The sequence below is a fragment of the Pristiophorus japonicus genome, chromosome 15, assembly GCF_044704955.1.
Source record: "Pristiophorus japonicus isolate sPriJap1 chromosome 15, sPriJap1.hap1, whole genome shotgun sequence".
NCBI lineage: Eukaryota > Metazoa > Chordata > Chondrichthyes > Pristiophoridae > Pristiophorus > Pristiophorus japonicus.
In genome coordinates this window covers 95,743,269-95,770,471 of record NC_091991.1, presented here as the reverse complement: position 1 = coordinate 95,770,471, position 27,203 = coordinate 95,743,269, and the positions used below count along the sequence as shown (strand labels likewise).

General features: G+C 53.4%; 1 protein-coding gene across 3 annotated transcripts in view; it reads right to left on the bottom strand.

The window, feature by feature from the left end:
- Positions 1 to 27,203, bottom strand: part of mical3a (microtubule associated monooxygenase, calponin and LIM domain containing 3a) — a 637,446-nt gene that overhangs the window by 16,957 nt on the left and 593,286 nt on the right. For 2 of the 3 annotated variants that reach the window (XM_070900720.1, XM_070900721.1), the window contains 4 exons: positions 26,632 to 26,793; positions 20,414 to 20,507; positions 12,451 to 12,501; positions 5,140 to 5,208 (listed from right to left, as the gene is read on the bottom strand). In XM_070900720.1, coding sequence (XP_070756821.1) covers positions 5,140 to 5,208; positions 12,451 to 12,501; positions 20,414 to 20,507; positions 26,632 to 26,793 — 376 coding nt within the window. The remainder of the gene's footprint in view (positions 1 to 5,139; positions 5,209 to 12,450; positions 12,502 to 20,413; positions 20,508 to 26,631; positions 26,794 to 27,203) is intronic. The other variant, XM_070900722.1, reaches the window with a different exon arrangement.

Genomic DNA, 27,203 nt, shown 5'->3' with positions numbered 1-27,203 from the left:
GCTCCTCTCCTCCCCCTCCCTCCTTACTGCCCCCTTCCCCTTACTGCCCCCTCCCCTCCCCTTACTGCTCCTCTCCTCCCCCTCCCTCCTTACTGCCCCCTCCCCCTTACTGCCCCTCTCCTCCCCCTCCCTCCTTACTGCCCCTCCTCCCCTTACTGCCCCTTTCCTCCCCCTCCCCCCTTACTACCCCCTCCCCTCTCTTCCCCCTCCTCCCCCTCCATCCTTACTGCCCCTCCCCCTTACTGCCCCTCTTCTCCCCCTCCTCTCATTACTGCCCCTTTCCTCCCCCTTACTACCCCCTCCCCTTCCCCCTTACTGCCCCCTCCCCTCTCCTCCCCCTCACTGCCCCCTCCCCTCCCCCTTACTGCTCCCTCCCCATCCCCCTTATTCCCCCCTCCCTCCCCCTCCCCCCTTACTGCCCCCTTCCCTCCCCCCTACTACCCCTCTCCTCCCCCTTACTACCACCTCCCCCATTACTGCCTCCTCCCCTCCCCCCTTACTGCCCCCTCCCCTCCCCTCCCCCCTTACTGCCCCCTCCTCACTTCCCCATTTACTGCCCCCTCCTCTCCCCTCTACTGGGTGTTCAGTTGTTCGTGTGGTTCGCTGTCGTGTCTCTCTCTCCCCTCTCCCCCCACCCCTACCCCCCCAGTCTCCCGTGTCTCCCCCACACACCCCATCACTCTCTATCTTTGAGCATATATCGCAGAGGCCTTTCAGCCCCGCTCACTCCCCAATGCCTCGCATCTTCCTCTACTTTAGTGTGTTTTATTCGACGAAATCAAACATCACATATGAGCATAATCTACTCCTCAGCCTCTGCCCACTTTCATCGGAGCAGGATGCTGACTCTTACCTCCCTAGCACAAGGGGACTGAGGCCAGATGCAGTGCCAGAGCGGGTGCCCCAGCATGAGCCTTGCTCAGACTGACCTTGCTGCTCTGTGTGGTTCATTACCACAAGGTGGAGCATTTACTGACTGAGCTATCGGGCAGTTACAACCCCTGTAAAATAGGATGGTTTGAAAGGAGGATCATCAGTACCAGAGATCAGATCCCGTCCGTCAGCTCACTCTGGTTATTGGCAGCAAAATGAATTTTGTGCTTGCAGAACGGGAAAAGATCTGGAGAATGGGAGCCTGGGGGTGGGGGGGGATGGGAGACTGGGGGAGGGGTGGGGGAACGGGAGACACGGGAGACTGGGGGGGTTTGGGGGAGACGGGGGGAGGGTGGGGAGGAGACACAGGAGATGGGGGGGGGGAACGGGAGGTTATATAAGAACATAAGAATTAGGAACAGGAGTAGGCCATCTAGCCCCTCGAGCCTGCTCCGCCATTCAACAAGATCATGGCTGATCTGGCCATGGACTCAGCTCCACTTACCCGCTCGCTCCCCATAACCCTTAATTCCCTTATTAGTTAAAAATCTATCTATCTGTGACTTGAATACATTCAATGAGCTAGCCTCAACTGCTTCCTTGGGCAGAGAATTCCACAGATTCACAACCCTCTGGGAGAAGAAATTCCTTCTCAACTCGGTTTTAAATTGGCTCCCCCGTATTTTGAGGCTGTGCCCCCTAGTTCTAGTCTCCCCGACCAGTGGAAACAACCTCTCTGCCTCTATCTTGTCTATCCCTTTCATTATTTTAAATGTTTCTATAAGATCACCCCTCATCCTTCTGAACTCCAACGAGTAAAGACCCAGTCTACTCAATCTATCATCATAAGGTAACCCCCTCATCTCCGGAATCAACCTAGTGAATCGTCTCTGTACCCCCTCCAAAGCTAGTATATCCTTCCTTAAGTAAGGTGACCAAAACTGCACGCAGTACTCCAGGTGCGGCCTCACCAATACCTCTCTGCTTTTGTACTCCATCCCTCTCGCAATGAAGGCCAACATTCCATTCGCCTTCCTGATTACCTGCTGCACCTGCAAACTAACTTTTTGGGATTCGAGCCTACGGCCACACTAGTCTGAAAACGCCCGATCTCGGCTGATCTTGGAAGCTAAGCAGAGTCAGGCCTGGTTAGTACTTGGATGGGAGACTGCCTGGGAATACAGGAATAGTGCAATCAAGCAGACGCAACATGGATTCATGAAGGGGAAATCATGTTTAACTAATTTACTGGAATTCTTTGAGGATATAACAAGCATGGTGGAAAAAGAGTTTCATGCACCAGGTCCCTCTGCACTGCAGCATGTTGTAATTTCTCCCCATTCAAATAGTATTCCCTTTTTTTGTTTTTTTTCCCCCAAGGTGGATGACCTCACACTTTCCGACATTGTATTCCATCTGCCAAACCTTATCCCATTCGCTTAACCTATCTAAATCTCTTTGCAGCCTCTCTGTGTCCTCTACACAACCCGCTTTCCCACTAATCTTTGTGTCATCTGCAAATCTTGTTACACTACACTCTGTCCCCTCTTCCAGGTCATCTATGTATATTGTAAACAGTTGTGGTCCCAGCACCGATCCCTGTGGCACACCACTAACCACCGATTTCCAACCCGAAAAGGACCCATTTATCCCGACTCTCTGCTTTCTGTTAGCCAGACAATTCTCTATCCATGCTAATACATTTCCACTGACCCCGCGTACCTTTATCTTCTGCAGTATAGACCGGTCAGCCTGACCTCAGTAGTGGGTAAAATGATGGAATCAATTATTAAGGATGTCATAGCAGTGCATCTGGAAAATGGTGACATGATAGGTCCAAGTCAGCATGGATTTGTGAAAGGGAAATCATGCTTGACAAATCTTCTGGAATTTTTTGAGGATGTTTCCAGTAAAGTGGACAAAGGAGAACCAGTTGATGTGGTATATTTGGACTTTCAGAAGGCTTTCGACAAGGTCCCACACAAGAGATTAATGTGCAAAGTTAAAGCACATGGGATTGGGGGTAGTGTGCTGACGTGGATTGAGAACTGGTTGTCAGACAGGAAGCAAAGAGTAGGAGTAAACGGGTACTTTTCAGAATGGCAGGCAGTGACTAGTGGAGTGCCGCAAGGTTCTGTGCTGGGGCCCCAGCTGTTTACATTGTACATTAATGATTTAGACGAGGGGATTAAATGCAGTATCTCCAAATTTGCGGATGATACTAAGTTGGGTGGCAGTGTGAGCTGCGAGGAGGATGCTATTAGGCTGCAGAGTGACTTGGATAGGTTAGGTGAGTGGGCAAATGCATGGCAGATGAAGTATAATGTGGATAAATGTGAGGTTATCCACTTTGGTGGTAAAAACAGAGAGACAGACTATTATCTGAATGGTGACAGATTAGGAAAAGGGAAGGTGCAACGAGACCTGGGTGTCATGGTACATCAGTCATTGAAGGTTGGCATGCAGGTACAGCAGGCGGTTAAGAAAGCAAATGGCATGTTGGCCTTCATAGCGAGGGGATTTGAATACAGGGGCAGGGAGGTGTTGCTACAGTTGTACAGGGCCTTGGTGAGGCCACACCTGGAGTATTGTGTACAGTTTTGGTCTCCTAACTTGAGGAAGGACATTCTTGCTATTGAGGGAGTGCAGCGAAGGTTCACCAGACTGATTCCCGGGATGGCGGGACTGACCTATCAAGAAAGATTGGATCAATTGGGCTTGTATTCACTGGAGTTCAGAAGAATGAGAGGGGACCTCATAGAAACGTTTAAAATTCTGACGGGTTTAGACAGGTTAGATGCAGAAAGAATGTTCCCAATGTTGGGGAAGTCCAGAACCAGGGGTCACAGTCTGAGGATAAGGGGTAAGCCATTTAGGACCGAGATGAGGAGAAACTTCTTCACCCAGAGAGTGGTGAACCTGTGGAATTCTCTACCACAGAAAGTAGTTGAGGCCAATTCACTAAATATATTCAAAAGGGAGTTAGATGAAGTCCTTACTACTCGGGGGATCAAGGGTTATGGCGAGAAAGCAGGAAGGGGGTACTGAAGTTTCATGTTCAGCCATGAACTCATTGAATGGCGGTGCAGGCTAGAAGGGCTGAATGGCCTGCTCCTGCACCTATTTTCTATGTTTCTATGTTTATGTGGCACCTTATCGAATGCCTTTTGAAAATCTAAATACACACATCCATCGGTACACCTCTATCCACCATGCTTGTTGTATCCTCAAAGAATTCCAGTAAATTAGTTAAACATGATTTCCCCTTCATGAATCCATGTTGCGTCTGCTTGATTGCACTATTTCTATCTAGATGTCCCGCTATTTCTTCCTTAATGATAGCTTCAAGCATTTTTCCCACTACAGATGTTAAACTAACCGGCCTATAGTGACCTGCCTTTTGTCTGCCCCCTTTTTAAACAGAGGCGTTACATTAGCTGCTTTCCAATCCGCTGGTACCTCCCCAGAGTCCAGAGAATTTTGGTAGATTATAACGGGGGGGGGGGGGAGAGAGACACATGAGACTGGGGGCGGGGAGAGAGACGGGGGTGGGGTGGGGGGAGGAACAGGTGACTGAGGGGGGAAACGCGAGACTCGGGGGGTGGAATGGGAGGTAACAGAGTGGCGGGTTCAAGGCTGGGTCTGCTGGTGAGGTTGAGGGTGAGGGTCGAGGGTGGAGGTGGAGGATGGAGTTTTCCAGTTGAGGCGAGGTGCTAATTTAACAGAGCATTTGACATTGCCTGTTTGATCTAAGTTGTCTGCAGCTTTGTCGCAAACTTTAATGTGAGGACTGATGTCCCTTCAGCTGCTGGAGGTACCCGGGTTCACAGGATTACAGAAGTGGGACACAATAGCCAGCTCTGCCTGTGTTGCACACACCCTGACCCCACTGAGCAGGACCTCAGCTGGTGCAGAGTAAAGGGAAGCACAGACTGCTCACATAGTTGGATTGCCTGATGGGTAGGGGGTCCCACAGGAGCTGCCATCTTACCTATCCCCTCAAAGCCTGTGTGGTGGGCCCGATCCTCCTTTCAATCTCTGCCCCACGAGTTCAGTGTCCTCGGCCTATCCAGCCTCCTGTCCCAGCTCCTGCTGTTCCGCCCATTCTTACCTCAGTCTCACTAACTGCTCAGCCCCTGGCAGTGGCTGCAGGTTTTTGGTTTGAATTTGCACTTGACCAGGTGTCCAAGGGAAGTGTACTGAGCCTCGGGGTGTAAGACCCCAAGTGTTGTTATGCCGACCCTCTGCAGGGTGGGTTTACGTTACCTCGGTCGTGGGTACAGCAGTGGCAGAAGGAAAGAGGTCTTCGCCGCGGAGCTCCAACAAGGGCCTCAACTTCAACAAGAGAGGTGAAAGAAAAGCAAAGCACAGGAGCAGAGTGTGAGAGGGACAGAAGAAGAGGGCAAAGGAAAGAATCTAATAATGTGGGGGACGGGGAAACAAACGGGAAGAAATGACAAGGAAAATAAGAACAGGATGAGACAGTGCCACTGTCTGCGGCAATCCAGAAACCAACAGCAGATACCAGGCATGCAATCCAGGGCTAAACAACCAGAAACTACGGGAGCCCTTTCATACCAAACACTCTCCTGCTTTCAAAACCTCAAACATATGTCCACCCCCCCACCGACCTCCCCAAGGCACCTAGACTGGGCTACAACACAGACACTGCCACATAATAAATCATGGGCGGGGGAAGTGTAACAGATATCATAAAAAACCATGGCAACATCAGTCTCAGCACTTCACCCTCGAGCAGAGTGAGAGAGACAGAGAGTGAGAGAGAGAGTGAGAGACAGAATGAGAGACAGACAGTGAGAGACAGAGACAGAAAGTGAGCCAACGAGAGAGACAGAGTGAGACAGAGTGGCTGAGAGTGAGAGAGACAAAGAGGGAAAGAGTGTGAGACAGAGTGTGTGAGACAGAGTGTGAGAGACAGAGAGTGAGAGAGAGAGACAGAGAGTGAGAGACGGAGAGATTGAGAGACAGCGAGATTGAGAGAGAGACAGATTGAGAGACAGTGAGTGACAGTGGGGCAGAGAGTGACAGAGAGTGAGCGAGGAGAGACAGACAGGGAGAGTGAGAGAAACAGTTTGAGTGAGCGAGGAGAGAGACAGAGTGAGAGGCAGACAGAGAGAGTGAGACAGAGAGAGTGAGAGAGACAGTGTGCGAGAGACAGAGCCAGGGAGTGAATCAGAGAGTGGGAGATAGGCAGTGACAGAAGCAGAGCAGCCACAGAATGTGCGATAGAGACATAGGGACAGAGGGAGTTAGAAAGTTCAGCACACAGTTTGAGAGAGGGAGAAAGCACAAGTGTGTGAGAAAGTGTGAGCAAGGACAGTCTCAGCACTTTTCCTTCAAGCAGAAAGCGAGAAACAAATAAGAAAGATGGAGAGTGAGAATGAGACAGTAAGTTAGACACAATGTGAGAGGTAACCGAACAATGGGAGTGAAAGAGGGGCAGAGAATGAGAAAGGGAGTAAGACAGGCAGAGATTTATTCCTGATAACACTGCCCATGTACAGGGCAGAATGTGCCTTTTCACTCACTACCCTTTCAGTTAGTCGGTACCACACACAGCTGGTTTATAATATTAGTTTTATTGGGACTCCATCTGCTGGGGTCTGTTAAGCCATTAAATCCAATTTGGCAGTAGACTGCTTGACCCAGGTAAAACCTAGTATGGGAAAACAGATTCCACGGTATAATCACGTGAGTCAAAAAGAGCATCTTTCATTGAGCATGTTAAAGGTGAACCAGCAGCAAAAGATGAGTCAGCATCACTAAACAGCCTGGTTAACACGTGCAAGTGTTGTTTGAGATGGGAAGTAAAAGGGGTATGGGTGATGGGGAGGGGCTTATGAAAAATTAATTAAGGAAGAAAGCATTTGAATTAGAAGTACAGCATTAGAGAGATACAGTCTACATTTAAAACAAGCAGGAAACGTGGCTGGATTTTAACACCGTCAGGCCCCTTTAACAGTGAGGTTTGTTTTATTCGTTCCTGGGATGTGGGCTAAGGTTGGCATTTATTGCCCATCCCTAACTGCCCTCGAGTAGGTGATAGTGAGCTGCCTTCTTGAAGGTGCTCCCACAGTGCTGTTAGGGAGGGAGTTCCAGGATTGTGACCCAGCAACGATGAAGGAACGGCCGATATATTTCCAAGTCAGGATGGTGTGTGACTTGGAGGGGAACATGGAGGTGATGGTGTTCCCGTGCGCCTGCTGCCCTTGTCCTTATAGGTGGAAGATGTCGCGGGTTTGGGAGATGCTGCCAAAGAAGCCTTGGCGAGTTGCTGCAGTGCATCTTGAGAATGGTACACACTGCAGCCACGGTGCGCCGGTGGTGGAGGGAGTGAATGTTGAAGGTGGTGGATGGGGTGCCAATCAAGCGGCTGTTTTGTCCTGGATGGTGTCGAGCTTCTTGAGTGTTGTTGGAGCTGCACTCATCCAGACAAGTGGAGAGTATTCCATCACACTCCTGACTTGTGCCTTGTAGATGGTGGAAAGGCTTTGGGGAGTCAGGAGGTGAGACACTCGCCGCAGAATACCCAGCCTCTGACCTGCTCTTGTTGCCACAGTATTTATGTGGCTGGTCCAGTTAGGTTTCTGGTCAATGGTGATCTCAGGATGTTGATGGTGGGGGATTCGGTGATGGTAATGCTGTTGAATGTTAAGGGGCGGTGGTTAGACTCTCGCTTGTTGAAGATAGTCATTGCCTGGCACTTGTGTGGCGCGAATGTTATTTGCCACTTATCAGCCCAAGCCTGAATGTTACCCAGGTCTTGCTGCATGCGGGCATGGAGTGCTTCATTATCTGAGGAGTTGCGGTTGGCACTGAACACTGCAATCATCAGTGAACATCCCCACTTCTGACCTTATGATGGAGGGATGGTCATTGATGAAGCAGCTGAAGATGGTTGGGCCTAGGACACTGCCCTGAGGAACTCCTGCAGCGATGTCCTGGGGCTGAGATGATTGACTTCCAACCACCACAACCATCTTCCTTTGTGCTGGGTATGACTCCAGCCAGTGGAGAGTTTTTCCCCTGATTCCCATTGACTTTAGGGCTCCTTGGTGCCACACTCGGTAAAATGCTGCCTTGATGTCGAGGGCAGTCACTCTCGCCTCACCTCTGGAATTCAGCTCTTTTGTCCATGTTTGGACCAAGGCTGTAATGAGGTCTGGAGCCGAGTGGTCCTGGCGGAACCCAAACTGGGCATCGGTGAGCAGGTTATTGGTGAGTAAGTGCCGCTCGATAGCACTGTTAATGACACCTTCCATCACTTTACTGATGATTGAGAGTAGACTGATGGGGCGGTAATTGGCTGGAGTGGATTTGTCCTGCTTTTTGTGGACAGGACATACCTGGGCAATTTTCCACACTGTCAGGTAGATGCCAGTGTTGTAGCTGTACTGGAACAGCTTGGCTAGAGGCACGGCTAGTTCTGGAGCACAAGTCTTCAGCACAACAGCCGGGATGTTGTCGGGGCCCATAGCCTTTGCTGTATCCAGTGCACTCAGCCGCTTCCTGATATCACGTGGAGTGAATCGAATTGGATGAAGACTGGCTTCTGTGAGGTGGGGACATCAGGAGGAGGCCAATATGGATCATCCGCTCGGCACTTCTGGCTAAAGATGGTTGCAAACACTTCAGCCTTGTCTTTTGAGCTCAATTGCTGAGCCCTGCCATCATTAAGGACGGGATATTTTTTGACCTTTCTCCTGTTGGTTATTTAATTGTCCACCACCATTCACGACTGGATCTGGCAGGACTGCACATCTGATCCCTTGCTTGTGGGATCGCTTTTTGGCAAGCAGCTTCCCCAGGTTAGCACCTCATTTTTAGGTACACCTGGCGCTGCTCCTGGCATGCTCTCTACACTCCTCATTGAACCCGGGTTTGTCCCCAGGCTGGATGGTAATGGTAGAGTGAGGAATATACCATGAGGTTACAGATTGTGGTGGAATACAATTCTGCTGCTGCTGATGGCCCACAGCCTCATGGATGCCCAGTTTTGAGCTGATAGATCTGTTCTGAATCTATCCCATTTAGCACGGTGGTAGTGCCACACAACACGATGGAGGGTGACCTCAGTGTGAAGTTGGGACTTTGTCTCCACAATGACTGTGCGGTGGTCACTGCTACCAATACATCTTGGCATGTAGCTTGGTGAGGACGATGTCACATAGGTTTCTCCCTCCTGTTGGTTCTCTCACCACCTGCCACAGGCCCAGCCTGGCAGCTATGTCCTTCAGGACTCAGCCAGTAGTGGTGCTACCGAGCCACTCTTGGTGATGGACATTGAAGTCCCCCACCCAGAGTACATTCTGTGCCCTTGCTACTCTCAGTGCTTCTTCCAAGTGGTGTTCAACATGGAGGATACTGATTCATTGGCTGAGGGAGGGCAGTAGGTGGTAATCAGCAGGAGGTTTCCTTGCCCATGCTTGACCTGAAGCCATGAGACTTCATGGGGTCCGGAGTCAATGTTGAGGACTCCCAGGGCCACTCCCTCCTGACTGTATACCACTGTGCAGGACATACCCAGGGATAGTGATGGAGGAGTGTGGGACATTGGCTGAAAGGTATGATTCTGTGAGGATGACTATGTCAGGCTGTTGCTTGACTCGTCTGTGGGACAGCTCTCCCAATTTTGGCACAAGTCCCCAGATGTTAGTGAGGAGGACTTTGCAGGGTCGACTTGCTGTGTCTAGGCCGATGCTGGGTGGTCCGTCCGGGATTATTCTTATTGTTTTTGCCAGCAGGTTTTGCTTGCTGGCCATTTCAGAGGTCTGGATTTATATATAAGGACATTAGGGAACCAGATGGGTTTTTACAACATTCCAGTCACAATTACTGAGACTAGCTTTTTATTGCAGAGTTATTTAACTGAATAACTGGGATTTTAACTCATGTCTCCAGATCATTAGTCCAGGCCTCTGGACTATTAGTCCAGTAACATAACCAGCATTCTACCGACTGGCCCCTTTAACACTGACTGGCCCTTTACCCTGAGCCAGAGAGCAGGGTGATCACAGAGTTGCACTGTTCAGATCCCACTGCCAATCGCGAGCACATCTGCAACCAGCGGCTGTTTTCTGCTCTCATTCCTCCTGCCCGGCGGGTTCCAACTCATCAGGATCACAGAGTCAGTGTGGCCAGGCTATTGGCCATCACAGCTGGGGACTGCGATTCTCTCTGCCATGTGTGCATTGGCCGCAGCCAGTGATGGAGAGCAGGAACCCAGTCTCAATCCCACCCCGAGTCAGGATCAGTCAGGATTGGAGAGCAGGAACCCAGTCTCAATCCCACCCCGAGTCAGGATCAGTCAGGATTGGAGAGCAGGAACCCAGTCTCAATCCCAAGCCCGAGTCAGGATCAGTCAGGATTGGAGAGCAGGAACCCAGTCTCAATCCCACCCCAAGTCAGGATCAGTCAGGATTGGAGAGCAGGAACCCAGTCTCAATCCCACCCCGAGTCAGGATCAGTCAGGATTGGAGAGCAGGAACTCAGTCTCAATCCCACCCCGAGTCAGGATCAGTCAGGATTGGAGAGCAGGAACTCAGTCTCAATCCCACCCCGAGTCAGGATCAGTCAGGATTGGAGAGCAGGAACTCAGTCTCAATCCCACCCCCGAGTCAGGATCAGCCAGCGATGGAGAACACGAACCCAGTCTCAATCCCAAGCCCGAGTCAGGATCAGTCAGGATTGGAGAGCAGGAACTCAGTCTCAATCCCACCCCCGAGTCAGGATCAGCCAGTGATGGAGAGCAGGAACCCAGTCTCAATCCCACCCCCGAGTCAGGATCAGTCAGGATTGGAGAGCAGGAACTCAGTCTCAATCCCACCCCGAGTCAGGATCAGTCAGGATTGGAGAGCAGGAACTCAGTCTCAATCCCACCCCCGAGTCAGGATCAGCCAGTGATGGAGAGCAGGAACCCAGTCTCAATCCCACCCCGAGTCAGGATCAGTCAGGATTGGAGAGCAGGAACCCAGGCTCAAACCCACCTGCTAAATCAGGGTAAGCTAGCGATAGGAAACAGGACCCAGGCTCAATCCAGACTGTTAAATTCAAGCAGGGAGCAGGCGTGCAGTGTTAGCTAACAGACATTAAGGTATGACTCACTGATGTTAATGATACTGGTCCAATGTCAACATATTCAGGGTCCTGTGATGGAACTGAGAGATCAGATGAAAACCCAGACCAGAGACCAGTTCCCTCCATTGCCATCCCTCTCTCTCACTAGCCATCCCTCTCTCTCACTAGCCATCCCTCTCTCTCACTAGCCATCCCTCTCTCTCACTAGCCATCCCTCTCTCTCCCTTAGTCATCCCTCTCTCTCCCTAGCCATCCCTCTCTCTCCCTAACCATCCCTCTCTCTCCCTAACCATCCCTCTCTCTCCATAGCCATCCCTCGCTCTCCATAACCATCCCTCGCTCTCCATAACCATCCCTCTCTCTCCATAACCATCCCTCTCTCTCCATAACCATCCCTCTCTCTCCATAACCATCCCTCCCCCGCCATAACCATTTATCTTCCCGTTACCGTCTATCTCCCCGTTACCGTCTGTCTCCCCATTACCGTCTGTCTCCCCATTACCGTCTGTCTCCCCATTACCGTCTGTCTCCCCATTACCGTCTGTCTCCCCATTAGCGTCTGTCTCCCCATTAGCGTCTATCTCCCCATTAGCGTCTATCTCCCCATTACCGTCTATCTCCCCATTACCGTCTATCTCCCACACCCACTTCACACAGTCAAGTTCCAACAAAGAAACACTGGCTGCATTTAATCTCTCTAATTGAGGGGTACTGAGGCCAATTGCAGTTCATGTACGAGAACACTAACTGTGATCAGCTGACCCAGCTCAGACCAGTAACTGGAGCTGGGCCAGTCCTGCGATCAGCTGACTCAGCTTTAAAAACAAAATGAATTGACGGGATGTTGGCGTCACTGATGATTTATTGCCCATCCCTAATTGCTCTCGAGAAGGTGGTGGCTCGCCGGGCTATTTCAGACAGCTTTTAAGAATCAACCATCTTTCTGTGGGTCTGGAGTTACATATCGGCCAGACCAGGTAAGGACGACAGATTTATTCCCCGAAGGGACATTAGTGAACCACTTGGGTTTTTATGACAATCCAGTAGTTTCATGGTCACCAACCGATTTGTTTCCGACATTCCGGTAGTTTCACCATTCCAGAACGAATTGAAATTTCCCAGCTGCCAGTGTGGGATTTGAACCGAGGTCTCAGAATCCAGTCCAGTCCTCGGGATTACTGGTCCAGGAACGGGTCCTGGGCCAATCCTGAGATCAACTGACTCAGCATATGTCAAGTCACCTTTAACCATGAAGTCTGATCTCAGTTTGATAAAATCATCCCTCCTCCAGAAACTCTGCGGGACTATCCCTCTTAATACATCAGACAGTGGACCAGTCTGGGGCAAGGACGAAGGCACTTTAACCTGGTCAAACTGAAGAGAAGGGGCTGCAGCCAGGAAAGGAACTGAAAAGAAAGGGATTAGAGAGAAAGGTGTAGGTTAGCAAGAGTGGTAATGCAGAGGGACAGCCATACGTACCACCCAGATGCAAGTCGAGGATTTCACTGTAACTAGACTCTCCCCAATAGTCTATAATAAGATTAGAAAGAGTTACTGTACAGTGCCAGGCAACACGCGATACAGAACATGCACAGACACAAGTGCTGCTCAAGAGGGTCAGAACCCCAAACATCCATTGAGCAGAACACTGAGCTACCCTGTGTTACCCCCCGTGACCCTGTGTTACCCCCCGTGACCCTGTGTTACCCCCCGTGTCCCTGTGTTACCCCCCCGTGACCCTGTGTTACCCCCCCGTGTGCCTGTGTTACCCCCCCGTGTGCCTGTGTTACCCCCCCGTGACCCTGCGTTACTCTCCGTGTCCCTGTGTCACCCCGTGACCCTGTGTTACCCCCCTGTAACCCTGCGTTACCCCCCTGTGACCCTGCGTTACCCCCCTGTGACCCTGCGTTACCCCCCTGTGACCCTGCGTTACCCCCGTGACCCTGCGTTACCCCCGTGCCCCTGTGTTACCCCCCTCGTGTCCCTGTGTTACCCCCCCCCGTGTCCCTGTGTTACACCCGTGACCCTGTGTTACCCCCCCGTATCCCTGTGTTACCCCTCTGTGACCCTGCGTTACCCCTCTGTGACCCTGCGTTACTCTACGTGTCCCTGTGTAACCCCCGTGATCCTGCGTTACCCCCCGTGACCCTGCGTTACTCTCCGTGACACTGCGTTACTCTCCATGACCCTTTGTTACTCTCCGTGACACTGCGTTACTCTCCATGACCCTTTGTTACTCTCCATGACACTACGTTACCCCCCCGTGACACTGAGTTACCCTCGTGATCCTGTGGTCAACCTCCTGTGACCCTGTGTTAACCCCTCGTGACCCTGTGTTACCCCCCCGTGACCCTGCGTTAACCCCCCATGACCCTGTGTGTAACCCCGTGACACTGTGTTAACCCCTGTGACCCTGTGTAACCCCCTGTGACAAGGTGAAAGCCTTCCTGTGACCCTGTATGGACACTGCTTGGTTTGAGGGGTGTTATGAGTGGTGGTTGTGGTGAGGGATTGATGTCTGGGCTATCTGTCACTCATTGGTTGCTCAGTCGCTCGCTGGTCCGTGTTTGAGGATTGCTGAACCACTTGAGCCGCCTCATGAGACAGGAAACATGCAGACAGTAGAAACAGTGACAGACAGTGGAACAAAGAAAGACTGGGCCACCCATAAAACCGCTCAATATCGGAGCCCTGACTCACAGTGCTGGTGTAATAGCCGAGACAGTTGGCCAGGTACAAGCTGCTAGTCAGTGTACCCGTGATGGGATGTAACTGGTTGTGGGGCTGCCCTTTAATGTTGCACACTTTCCAGAAACTCGAATCCTGAGCCGGGTTTCGAGCGGTTGATGGGCAGTCGATGAGGAGCACTCCAGTTGTAAGTGTGGTTTAGTGACGGCACAGCATGTGGAACATTCCCCAATCCCCTCCAATGGAGGAGATCATCAGAAGGAGAGCTTGGGGAGAATGTTGGTTCTACAGCGGGAGTGGTGACCCCCAGCTGGTCAGGCACTCTGGGCTGGCGGGGTGACATTGCCATCTGTTGTGCGGTGCATGGATGGTTGTGGGCACCACACGATGCCTCCTGCTGTGGAAGAGCCCGCCAGCACTCACTGTCGAGGCTCACATGGGAAGAATTCCACTTGAACATAGGGAGTGGGAGTGGGAGAGGGAGAGGGCGAGGGGAGATGGGAGGGAGAGGGAGCAAGAGGGGAGGGAGTGGGGAGGGGCGGGAGAGGGGATTATTTGGGGGGGGGGGAGGGGTGGGGAGAAAGAGGAGAGGGGTGGGGAGGGAGAGGGGATTGGAGAAGAGGGAGAGGGAGAGGAGTGCAGGAGGGGGAGAGGGGAGGAGAGAGAGGGAAGAGGTGGGGAGGGAATGTGTGGGGAAGGGAGGGAGGGGTGAGGGGAACAGGAGTAGGCCATACGGCCCCTCGAGCCTGCTCCGCCATTCAATAAAATCATGGCTGATCTGATCATGGACTCAGCTCCACTTCCCTGCCTGCTCCCCATAGCCCCTTATCCCCTTATCGTTTAAGAAACTGTCTATTTCTGTCTTAAATTTATTCAATGTCCCAGCTTTCACAGCTCTCTGAGGCAGCGAATTCCACAGATTTACAACCCTCAGAGAAGAAATTTCTCCTCATCTCAGTTTTAAATGGGCAGCCTCTTATTCTAAGATCATGCCCTCTAGTTCTAGTCTCCCCCATCAGTGGAAACATCCTCTCTGCATCCACCTTGTCAAGCCCTCTCATAATCTTATACGTTTCAATAAGATCACCTCTCATTCTTCTGAATTCCAATGAGTAGAGGCCCAACCTACTCAACCTTTCCTCATAAGTCAACCCCCTCATCCCCGGAATCAACCGAGTGAACCTTCTCTGAACTTCCTCCAAAGCAAGTATATCCTTTCGTAAATATGGAAACCAAAACTGCACGCAGTATTCCAGGTGTGGCCTCACCAATACCCTGTATAAATGTAGCAAGACTTCCCTGCTTTTATACTCCATCCCCTTTGCAATAAAGGCCAAGATTCCATTGGCCTTCCTGATCACTTGCTGTACCTGCATACTATCCTTTTGTGTTTCATGCACAAGGTCCCCTAGGTCCCGCTGCACTGCGGCACTTTGCAATCTTTCTACATTTAAATAATAGCTTGCTCTTTGATTTTTTTCTGCCAACCTCACACTTTCCAACATTATACTCCATCTGCCAAATTTTTGCCCACTCACTTAGCCTGTCTATATCCTTTTGCAGATTTTTTGTGTCCTCCTCACACATTGCTTTTCCTCCCATCTTTGTATCATCAGCAAACTTGGCTACGTTACACACAGTCCCTTCTTCCAAGTCGTTTATATAGATTGTAAATAGTTGGTGTCCCAGCACTGATCCCTGCGGAACCCCACCTGTTACTGGTTGCCAACCAGAGAATGAACCATTTATCCCGACTCTCTGTTTTCTGTTAATTAGCCAATCCTCTATTCATGCTAATATATTAGCCCCAATCTTGTGCAGTAATCTTTTATGTGGCACCTTGTCAAAGGCCTTCTGAAAATCCAAATACACCACATCCACTGGTTCCCCTTTATCCTCAAAGAGTTCCAGCAAATTTGTCAAACATGACTTCCCCTTCATAAATCCATGCTGACTCTGCCTGACCAAATTTTCCTTTTCCAAATGACCTGCTACTGCTTCTTTGATAATGGACTCCAACATTTTCCCAACCACAGATGAGTGGGGAAAGGAGGGAAGGGGAGGAGAGTGGAGGGGTATGGAGGGGAAGGGTGGGGAGGGGAGCTGAGGGGAGGAGAGTGGAGGGGAGGGAGAGGTGGGGAGAGGAGGGATGGCGGTGGGGAGAGGAGGAGTTTGGAGGGGAAGGGTGTGGAGAGATGGGGGGAGGTCGGGACGGGAGGGGAGGTGGGGAGGGGAAAGGTCGGGAGGGGAGGGGAGTGGTGTGGAGGGGAGAGGGGGTGGGGAGAGGAGTGGGAGGGGAGGGGATAGGAGGGTGGGAGAGGAGGGAGGGAGAAGTGGGGGAGGGGAGAGGAGGGGGTGAGAGAGGAGGGGGGTGAGGGGGGATTGGATGGGAGAGGAGATCTGGAGAGGGGGGGAGAGGAGGGGGGGCAGAGGAGGGGGGGGGGAGAGGATGGGGGAGGGGAGGGGAGAGGAGGGGTGGGAGAGGAGAGGAGGGGTGTGGAGAGGTGGGGGGGGAGAGGAGGGGGGAGAGGAGAGGATGGGGAGGGGAGGGGAGAGGAGGGGGGAGGGGAGAGGAGAGGAGGGGGAAGGGGGGTGGGAGAGGAGGGGTGTGGAGAGGAGGGGGGGAGAGGAGGGGGGGAGGGGAGGGGAGAGGAGGGGTAAGGAGGGTGGGAGAGGAGGGGTAAGGGGGGTGGGAGAGGAGGGTGGGAGAGGAGGGGTAAGGGGGGTGGGAGAGGAGGGGGGAGAGAGGGGGGGGAGAGGAGGGGAGGAGGGGAGGAGAGGAGGGGGAGGAGAGAGGAGGGGTGTGGAGGGGAGGTGAGAAACCATCCCGCCAGAATAAAGTAAGGAGGAGCTAAAAGGGATTAAATTAATTGGACAGTTTCTGATGCTGTCGGGGTTGTCGATGGTCACAGTGATAAACTGCGGGCTCTCAGCTCGGAGTTGAGGCAGAATTTCAATGGACAGGCAAGCTGCAGACTAAAACATTCTTCCCCACATACACCCGTTTCAAACTAACACTCACCTGCATTTGGCAGGTCAGTGATTGACCACAGGAGTGAGTGACCCTGGGCAGGTCAGTGATTGACCCCAGGAGTGAGTGACCCTGGGCAGGTCAGAGACTGACCCCGGATGGAGTGAGTGACCCTGGGCAGGTCAGTGATTGACCTCAGATGGAGTATGTGACCCTGGGCAGGTCAGTGATTGACCACAAATGGAGTGAGTGACCCTGGGCAGGTCAGTGATTGACCTCGGATGGAGTGAGTGACCCTGGGCAGGTCAGTGATTGACCTCGGATGGAGTGATTGACTCTGGGCAGGTCAGCGATTGACCTCCGTTAGAGTGAGTGACCCTGGGCAGGTCAGTGATTGACCACAAATGGAGTGAGTGACCCTGGGCAGGTCAGTGACTGACCCCGGATAGAGTGAGTGACCCTGGGCAGGTCAGTGACTGACCCCGGATAGAGTGAGTGACCCTGGGCAGGTCAGTGATTGACCCCGGATGGAGTGAGTGACCCTGGGCAGGTCAGTGATTGACCACAAATGGAGTGAGTGACCCTGGGCAGGTCAGTGACTGACCCCGGATAGAGTGAGTGACCCTGGGTAGGTCAGTGATTGACCCCGGATGGAGTGAGTGACCCTGGGCAGGTCAGTGATTGACCTCGGATGGAGTGAGTGACCCTGGGCAGGTCAGTGATTGACCTCGGATGGAGTGAGTGACTCTGGGCAGGTCAGCGATTGACCTCCGATAGAGTGAGTGACCCTGGGCAGGTCAGCGATTGACCTCGGATGGAGTGAGTGACTCTGGGCAGGTCAGCGATTGACCTCCGATAGAGTGAGTGACCCTGGGCAGGTCAGTGATTGACCTCGGATGGAGTGAGTGACTCTGGGCAGGTCAGTGATTGACCACAAATGGAGTGAGTGACCCTGGGCAGGTCAGTGACTGACCCCGGATAGAGTGAGTGACCCTGGGTAGGTCAGTGATTGACCCCGGATGGAGTGAGTGACCCTGGGCAGGTCAGTGATTGACCACAAATGGAGTGTGTGACACTGGGCAGGTCAGTGATTGACCTCGGATGGAGTGAGTGACCCTGGGTAGGTCAGTGATTGACCTCGGATGGGGTGAGTGACCCTGGGCAGTTCAGTGATTGACCTTGGATAGAGTGAGTGACCCTGGGCAGGTCAGTGATCGACCTCGGATGGGGTGAGTGACCCTGGGCAGGTCAGTGATTGACCTTGGATAGAGTGAGTGACCCTGGGCAGGTCAGTGATTGATCTCGGATGGAGTGAGTGACCCTGGGCAGGTCAGTGATTGACCTCGGATGGAGTGAGTGACCCTGGGCAGGTCAGTGATTGACCTCGGATGGGGTGAGTGACCCTGGGCAGGTCAGTGATTGACCTCGGATGGAGTGAGTGACCATGGGCAGGTCAGTGATTGATCTCGGATGGAGTGAGTGACCCTGGGCAGGTCAGCAATTGACCTCGGATAGAGTGAGTGACCCTGAGCAGGTCAGTGACTGACCTCGGATGGGGTGAGTGACTCTGGGCAGGTCAGTGATTGACCTCGGATGGAGTGAGTGACCCTGGGCAGGTCAGCGATTGACCTAGGATGGAGTGAGTGACCCTGGGCAGGTCAGTGATTGACCTCGGATGGAGTGAGTGACCCTGGGCAGGTCAATGATTGACTTCGGATGGAGTGAGTGACCCTGGATAGGTCAGTGATTGACCCCGGATGGAGTGAGTGACCCTGGGCAGGTCAGTGATTGACCTCAGATGGAGTGAGTGACCCTGGGCAGGTCAGTGATTGACCTCGGATGGAGTGAGTGACTCTGGGCAGGTCAGCGATTGACCTCCGATAGAGTGAGTGACCCTGGGCAGGTCAGTGATTGACCTCGGATGGAGTGAGTGACCCTGGGCATGTCAGTGATTGACCACAAATGGAGTGAGTGACCCTGGGCAGGTCAGCGATTGACCTCGGATAGAGTGAGTGACCCTGGGCAGGTCAGTGATTGACCTCGGATGGAGTGAGTGACTCTGGGCAGATCAGTGATTGACCACAAATGGAGTGAGTGACCCTGGGTAGGTCAGTGATTGACCCCGGATGGAGTGAGTGACCCTGGGCAGGTCAGTGATTGACCACAAATGGAGTTAGTGACACTGGGCAGGTCAGTGATTGACCTCGGATGGAGTGAGTGACCCTGGGCAGGTCAGTGATTGACCTCGGATGGGGTGAGTGACCCTGGGCAGGTCAGTGATTGACCTTGGATAGAGTGAGTGACCCTGGGCAGGTCAGTGATCGACCTCAGATGGGGTGAGTGACCCTGGGCAGGTCAGTGATTGACCTCGGATAGAGTGAGTGACCCTGGGCAGGTCAGTGATTGACCTTGGATAGAGTGAGTGACCCTGGGCAGGTCAGTGATTGATCTCGGATGGAGTGAGTGACCCTGGGCAGGTCAGTGATTGACCTCGGATGGAGTGAGTGACCCTGGGCAGGTCAGTGATTGACCTCGGATGGGGTGAGTGACCCTGGGCAGGTCAGTGATTGACCTCGGATGGAGTGAGTGACCATGGGCAGGTCAGTGATTGATCTCGGATGGAGTGAGTGACCCTGGGCAGGTCAGCAATTGACCTCGGATAGAGTGAGTGACCCTGGGCAGGTCAGCGATCGACCTCGGATGGGTGAGTGACCCTGGGCAGGTCAGTGATTGACCTTGGATAGAGTGAGTGACCCTGGGCAGGTCAGTGATTGACCTCGGATGGGGTGAGTGACCCTGGGCAGGTCAGTGATTGACCTTGGATAGAGTGAGTGACCCTGGGCAGGTCAGTGATTGACCTCGGATGGAGTGAGTGACCCTGGGCAGGTCAGTGATTGACCTTGGATGGAGTGAGTGACCTTGGGCAGGTCAGTGATTGACACCGGATGGAGTAAGTGACTCTGGGAAGGTCAGTGATTGTCCTCAGATGGAGTGAGTGACCCTGAGCAGGTCAGTGACTGACCTCGGATGGGGTGAGTGACTCTGGGCAGGTCAGTGATTGACCTTGGATGGAGTGAGTGACCCTGGGCAGGTCAGCGATTGACCTCAGATAGAGTGAGTGACCCTGGGCAGGTCAGTGATTGACCTCGGATGGAGTGAGTGACCCTGGGCAGGTCAATGATTGACTTCGGATGGAGTGAGTGACCCTGGATAGGTCAGTGATTGACCCCGGATGGAGTGAGTGACCCTGGGCAGGTCAGTGATTGACCTCAGATGGAGTGAGTGACCCTGGGCAGGTCAGTGATTGACCCCGGATGGAGTGAGTGACCCTGGGCAGGTCAGTGATTGACCTCGGATGGAGTAAGTGACCCTGGGCAGGTCAGTGATTGACCTCGGATGGAGTGAGTGACGCTGGGCAGGTCAGTGATTGACCTCGGACGGAGTGAGTGACCCTGGGCAGGTCAGTGATTGACCTCGGATGGAGTGAGTGACCCTGGGCAGGTCAGTGATTGACCTCGGATGGAGTGAGTGACGCTGGGCAGGTCAGTGATTGACCTCGGACGGAGTGAGTGACCCTGGGCAGGTCAGTGATTGACCCCGGATGGAGTGAGTGACCCTGGGTGGGCACACATTCGGCGATCTGCCGCAGGTGCCCACCCCCTCAGTGTCCTAGCATCCTGTGCGGGGGGTAAACGCGGCTGCCTGAGGGACATGCCCTCTGGCAGTATAGCCACAGAACGGGCAAGGATTCCTGGGGAACTGGTGGACAGATGGTACAGCTACCTGCTTCTCCTCGGAGTGCCTTCTCTACAGCCACGCCTCGCTCCTCCAGTTGCCGCTGCTTCTCCTCCACCTGCTCCAGCTGTCGCTGAATGATCTGTGGGATCAGCGAGTTAAATCAGGCTATTTGTCAAGGCCGTGGGCACAGGTCCCGTGAATGCATTGAGCAGAGGTCCCGTTACCCTCAGCGCAGTGGGCAGAGGACCCGTTACCCTCAGTGCACTGGGCAGAGGACCCGTTACCCTCAGCGCACTGGGCAGAGGACCCGGTACCCTCAGTGCACTGGGCAGAGGACCCGTTACCCTCAGCGCACTGGGCAGAGGACCCGGTACCCTCAGTGCACTGGGCAGAGGACCCGTTACTCTCAGTGCAGTGGGCAGAGGACCCGTTACCCTCAGCGCACTGGGCAGAGGACCCGTTACCCTCAGCGCACTGGGCAGAGGACCCGTTACCCTCAGTGCAGTGGGCAGAGAACCCGTTACCCTCAAGCAGTGGGCAGAGGACCCGTTACCCTCAGTGCAGTGGGCACAGGACCCGTTACCCTCAGTGCAGTGGGCACAGGACCCGTTACCCTCAGTGCAGTGGGCAGAGGTCCCTTTACCCTCAGTGCAGTGGGCAGAGGTCCCGTTACCCTCAGTGCAGTGGGCAGAGGTCCCGTTACCCTCAGTGCAGTGGGCACAGGACCCGTTACCCTCAGCGCACTGGGCAGAGGACCCATTACCCTCAGTGCAGTGGGCAGAGGACCCGTTACCCTCAAGCAGTGGGCAGAGGACCCGTTACCCTCAGTGCAGTGGCCAGAGGACCCGTTACCCTCAGTGCAGTGGGCACAGGACCCTTTACCCTCAGTGCAGTGGGCAGAGGTCCCTTTACCCTCAGTGCAGTGGGCAGAGGTCCCTTTACCCTCAGTGCAGTGGGCAGAGGTCCCGTTACCCTCAGTGCAGTGGGCACAGGACCCGTTACCCTCAGTGCAGTGGGCAGAGGTCCCTTTACCCTCAGTGCAGTGGGCAGAGGTCCCTTTACCCTCAGTGCAGTGGGCAGAGGTCCCGTTACCCTCAGTGCAGTGGGCAGAGGTCCTGTTACGTTTAATGGCTGGACCATATAAAGCATTATCGGGTCCTGCTCTCGTCTGCCAAAATCGCTCACTATTCCAGGATCATTCTGGAATGTAAAGATAAACCCTGACTTCTATTCTCCACTGCTAACCGTCTTCTTAAACCCCTCTCCCCAGTTTCCACCCTCACGCTCCGACAAAAAGTTTGAGGAGCTCATGGACTTCTTTGTCTCTAAGACTGAAACTATCCGTTCAGCTGCCTCTGCCTCTTCCCTCCCTTCTCCTAGTCTACCGCGGAAGTCCAAACTTCCTCGAAGGACCCCCTTGCCCTAGCCCTGACCTCACATCTTTCTCCAGTTGCTCTCCGATCTTCCCTCATGACCTTTCCGAGCTCATCCTGTCCATGAGACCCACTTCCTGCTCCCTTGACCCTGTTCCCACCAAACTGTGACCACCCAACTTCCTTTCCTGGCTCCCATGTTAGCTGGCATTGTTAACGGTTCTCTCTCCTCAGGTTCTGTCCCCCTCTCCCTCAAATTTACCGTCATCAGCCCTCTCCTCAAAAAACAATCCTTGACCCTCCCCCCCCCCTTCCTTGCAAACTACCGCCCCAACTCCAACCTCCTTTTCCTCTCCAAAGTCCTTTGAACGTGTTGTCTCTTCCCAAATCCATGCCAATCTTTCCCACAATTCCATGTTTGAATCCCTCCAATCACGTTTCCATCCCAGCCACGTTATTGAAACGGCTCTCATCAAAGTCACAAATGACATCCTTTGTGACTGTCCTTCTGGACCTGTCTGCAGCCTTTGACACGGTTGACCACTCCATCCTCCTCCAACGCCTCTCCACCATCGTCCAGTTGGGTGGGACTGCACTCGCCTGGTTCCATTCTTATCTCTCTAATCGTAGCCAGAAAATCACCTGCAATGGCTTCTCTTCCCGCTCCCGCATCGTTCCCTCTGGTGTCCCCCAAGGATCTATCCTTGGCCCCTCCTATTTCTCATGTACATGTTGCACCGGAAACACAGTGTCAGTTTCCACATGTACGCTGACGACACCCAGCTCTACCTCACCCCCTCTTCTCTCCACCCCTCCTCGGTCTCTAAATTGTTAGACTGCTTGACCGACATCCAATTCTGGATGAGCAGAAATTTTCTTCAATTATATATCGGAAGACCGAAGCCATTGTTTTCATTTCCTGCCACAAATTCCGTTCCCTAGCCATCAAATCCATCCCTCTCCCGAACATCTGTCTGAGGCTGAACCACACTGTTCACAATCTTTGTGGAATGAGCTCCGACCACATATCTGCAGCATAACTAAGACCGCCTATTTCCACCTCCGTAACATCGCCCGTCTCCACCCTTACCTCAGCTCATCTGTTGATAAAACCCTCATCTATGCCTTTGTTACCTCTGAACTTGACTATTCCAAAGCACTCCTGGCTGGTCTCCCACATTCGGCTGCCAAGTCCCGCTCACCCATCATCCCTGTGCTCCCTGATCTACATTGGCTCCTGGTTAAGCAACGCCTTGATTTCAAAATTCTCAACCTTATTTTCAAATCCCTCCATGGCCTTGCCCCTCTCTATCTCTGTAATCTCCTCCAGCCTCACAGCACCCCGAGATATCTGCGCTCCTCTAATTCTGCTCTCCTGAGCATCCCTGATTATAATCACTCCACCATTGGTGGCCGCACCTTCTGTTGCCTAGGTTCCAAGCTCTGGAACACCTTTCCTAAACCTCTCCGCTTCTCTTTCCTTCTTCAAGATGCTCCTTAAAACCTACCTCTTTGACCAAGCATTTGGTCACCTGCCCAGTGTCAAACCTTTTGTCTTATAATATTCCTGTGAAGCGCCTTGGGATGTTTTACTATGTTAAAGGCGCTATATAAATGCAATTGCTGTTGTTACCCTCAGCGCAATGGGTACAGGAACCGTTACCCTCAGGGCAGTGGGCATAGGAACCGTTACCCTCAGGGCAGTGGGCACATTACCCTCAGGGCAGTAGGCACAGGAACCGTTACCCTCAGGGAAGTGGGCTCGTTACCCTCAGAACAGTGGGCACAGGAACCGTTACCCTCAGGGCATTGGGCATATTACCCTCAGGGCAGTGGGCACAGGAACCGTAACCCTCAGGGCAGTGGGCTCGTTACCCTCAGGGCAGTGGGCACAGGAACCGTTACCCTCAGGGCAGTGGGCTCGTTACCCTCAGGGCAGTGGGCACAGGAACCGTTACCCTCAGGGCAGTGGGCACATTACCCTCAGAGCAGTGGGCACAGGAACAGTTACCCTCAAGGCAGTAGGCACAGGAACAGTTACCCTCAGGGCAGTGGGCACGTCACCCTCAGGGCAGTAGGCACAGGAACCGTTACCCTCAGGGTAGTGGGCACAGAAACAGTTACCCTCAGGGCAGTGGGCACGTTACCCTCAGGGCAGTGGGCACATTACCCTCAGGGCAGTGGGCACAGAAACAGTTACCCTCAGGGCAGTGGGCACAGGAACCGTTACCCTCAGGGCAGTAGGCACAGGAACCGTTACCCTCAGGGCAGTGGGCACATTACCCTCAGGGCAATGGGCACAGAAACAGTAACCCTCAGGGCAGTGGGCACAGAAACAGTTACCCTCAGGGCAGTGGGCACAGAAACAGTTACCCTCAGGGTAGTGGGCACGTTACCCTCAGGGCAGTAGGCACAGGAACCGTTACCCTCAGGGCAGTGGGCATATTACCCTCAGGGCAGTGGGCACAGGAACCGTAACCCTCAGGGCAGTGGGCTCGTTACCCTCAGGGCAGTGGGCACAGGAACCGTTACCCTCAGGGCAGTGGGCACATTACCCTCAGGGCAGTGGGCACGTTACCCTCAGGGCAGTGGGCACATTACCCTCAGGGCAGTGGGCACAGAAACAGTTACCCTCAGGGCAGTGGGCACAGAAACAGTTACCCTCAGGGCAGTGGGCACAGGAACCGTTACCCTCAGGGCAGTGGGCACAGGAACCGTTACCCTCAGGGCAGTGGGCACGTCACCCTCAGGGCAGTAGGCACAGGAACCGTTATCCTCAGGGTAGTGGGCACAGAAACAGTTACCCTCAGGGCAGTGGGCACATTACCCTCAGGGCAGTAGGCACAGGAACCGTTACCCTCAGGGAAGTGGGCTCGTTACCCTCAGAACAGTGGGCACAGGAAACGTTACCCTCAGGGCAGTGGGCATATTACCCTCAGGGCAGTGGGCACAGGAACCGTAACCCTCAGGGCAGTGGGCTCGTTACCCTCAGGGCAGTGGGCACAGGAACCGTAACCCTCAGGGCAGTGGGCTCGTTACCCTCAGGGCAGTGGGCACAGGAACCGTTACCCTCAGGGCAGTGGGCACATTACCCTCAGGGCAGTGGGTATAGGAACAGTTACCCTCAGGGCAGTGGGCACGTCACCCTCAGGGCAGTAGGCACAGGAACCGTTATCCTCAGGGTAGTGGGCACAGAAACAGTTACCCTCAGGGCAGTGGGCACGTTACCCTCAGGGCAGTGGGCACATTACCCTCAGGGCAGTGGGCACAGGAACCGTTACCCTCAGGGCAGTAGGCACAGGAACCGTTACCCTCAGGGCAGTGGGCACATTACCCTCAGGACAATGGGCACAGAAACAGTTACCCTCAGGGCAGTGGGCACAGAAACAGTTACCCTCAGGGCAGTGGGCACAGAAACAGTTACCCTCAGGGCAGTGGGCACGTTACCCTCAGGGCAGTAGGCACAGGAACAGTTACCCTCAGGGCAGTGGGCACGTTACCCTCAGGGCAGTAGGCACAGGAACAGTTACCCTCAGGGCAGTGGGCACGTTACCCTCAGGGCAGTAGGCACAGGAACAGTTACCCTCAGGGCAGTGGGCACGTTACCCTCAGGGCAGTGGGCACAGAAACAGTTACCCTCAGGGCAGTGGGCACAGGAACAGTTACCCTCAGGGCAGTGGGCACGTTACCCTCAGGGCAGTGGGCACATTACCCTCAGGGCAGTGGGCACAGAAACAGTTACCCTCAGGGCAATGGGCACATTACCCTCAGGGCAATGGGCACAGAAGCAGTTACCCTCAGGGCAGTGGGCACAGGAACAGTTACCCTCAGGGCAGTGGGCACGTTACCCTCAGGGCAGTAGGCACAGGAACAGTTACCCTCAGGGCAGTGGGCACGTTGCCCTCAGGGCAGTAGGCACAGGAACAGTTACCCTCAGGGCAGTGGGCACGTTACCCTCAGGGCAGTGGGCACAGGAACAGTTACCCTCAGGGCAGTGGGCACAGGAACAGTTACCCTCAGGGCAGTGGGCACGTTACCCTCAGGGCAGTAGGCACAGGAACCGTTACCCTCAGGGCAGTGGGCACATTACCCTCAGGGCAATGGGCACAGAAACAGTTACCCTCAGGGCAGTGGGCACAGAAACAGTTACCCTCAGGGCAGTGGGCACGTTATCCTCAGGGCAGTGGGCACATTACCCTCAGGGCAGTGGGCACAGAAACAGTTACCCTCAGGGCAGTGGGCATGTTACCCTCAGGGCAGTGGGTACAGGAACCGTTACCGTCTGAGTGGGGAAACTGGGAGAAGCTAATAGAGTCCGTATCAGATGGGAAGTGTAATTCAGATAGTTGTGGGAGTTTTGTGGCATGTAATAGATGCCAGTCGACTGCCCGTTCCCAGAGATAGAAGGAGAGATGTTCAGGAAGGAGTGGACCAGTCTGAGATGGAATCTTTTCACATGGGTCCATAGCTTCCACATTAACTTGTTGTTTTCCACAGATGCTGTCTGACATGCTGAGTGTTTCCAGCACACGATACACTGAGAATGGGCTTTGTTGACTAATTATGGCAATCAATCTCCCATCAATTAGATCCAGGCATGAGGCGAGGGAAGGCCCAGCGCTGGAGAGCTTTGAGAATCACTGGTCCAGAGCCTCTTGTTCCACCCAAGCCTGCTGCACTTACAACATGGCATGTCTCAAATTAATCACTTGCTGTATTTTGCTTTTTGTTGACGTGTGAGTGAGCTTGGAGCAGGCTGGCTATACAGGTATATCATTCGGTAACGGGGTCAGCCCCTTCACATGAGGATAAAGGCAAACTGACGCACTGCACAGAAACCTTTATCCACGTTAGTGCCATTAATGGAAATGCTGAGCCACTGTTACTGACCTGAGCCCTGTGCAGCCTCTTCAGCTCCTCCTGCTTGGCCTGTCTCCGCGCTGCCTTTTGCACTCTCCGAGTCAGCTTAGAGTTGAGCTCCTCCTCAGTGTAGGGTTTCTGAAATGAGAGAGCCAAGTCTTCACCTCTGCTCAACACCGGCGTCCTGTCCAGCTGAACAAGGTAAGAAGGTACAATTACCATCAGCCATCGATGTATTACCATATGCTCAGCACTGACCCAACAAACCACTGGATCCACTGGTAGGTACAGCACACATCATTGATCCACTGACAAGGTGCACATAGACAGAGTAAACTACTGGATCTATTTGAGGGCACAAACAAAGTGGACCACTGGATCTACAACCAGAGAGCACACACACACAGAAACCCACTGCCTGCACCGATCAGATCTGCTTCACAAAACGAGGAGGACACACTGACAAGACACGAGGAGATATAGTTCAGTGAAAGGAGCACAACGATGCCAGGATAGATTGGCCAGTTGTTTTGAGCATTCAGTGGGCATTATGATTGGGAGATGATAGCCTGCATCCCAGAGTACTTAAGGAAGTGGCCCTA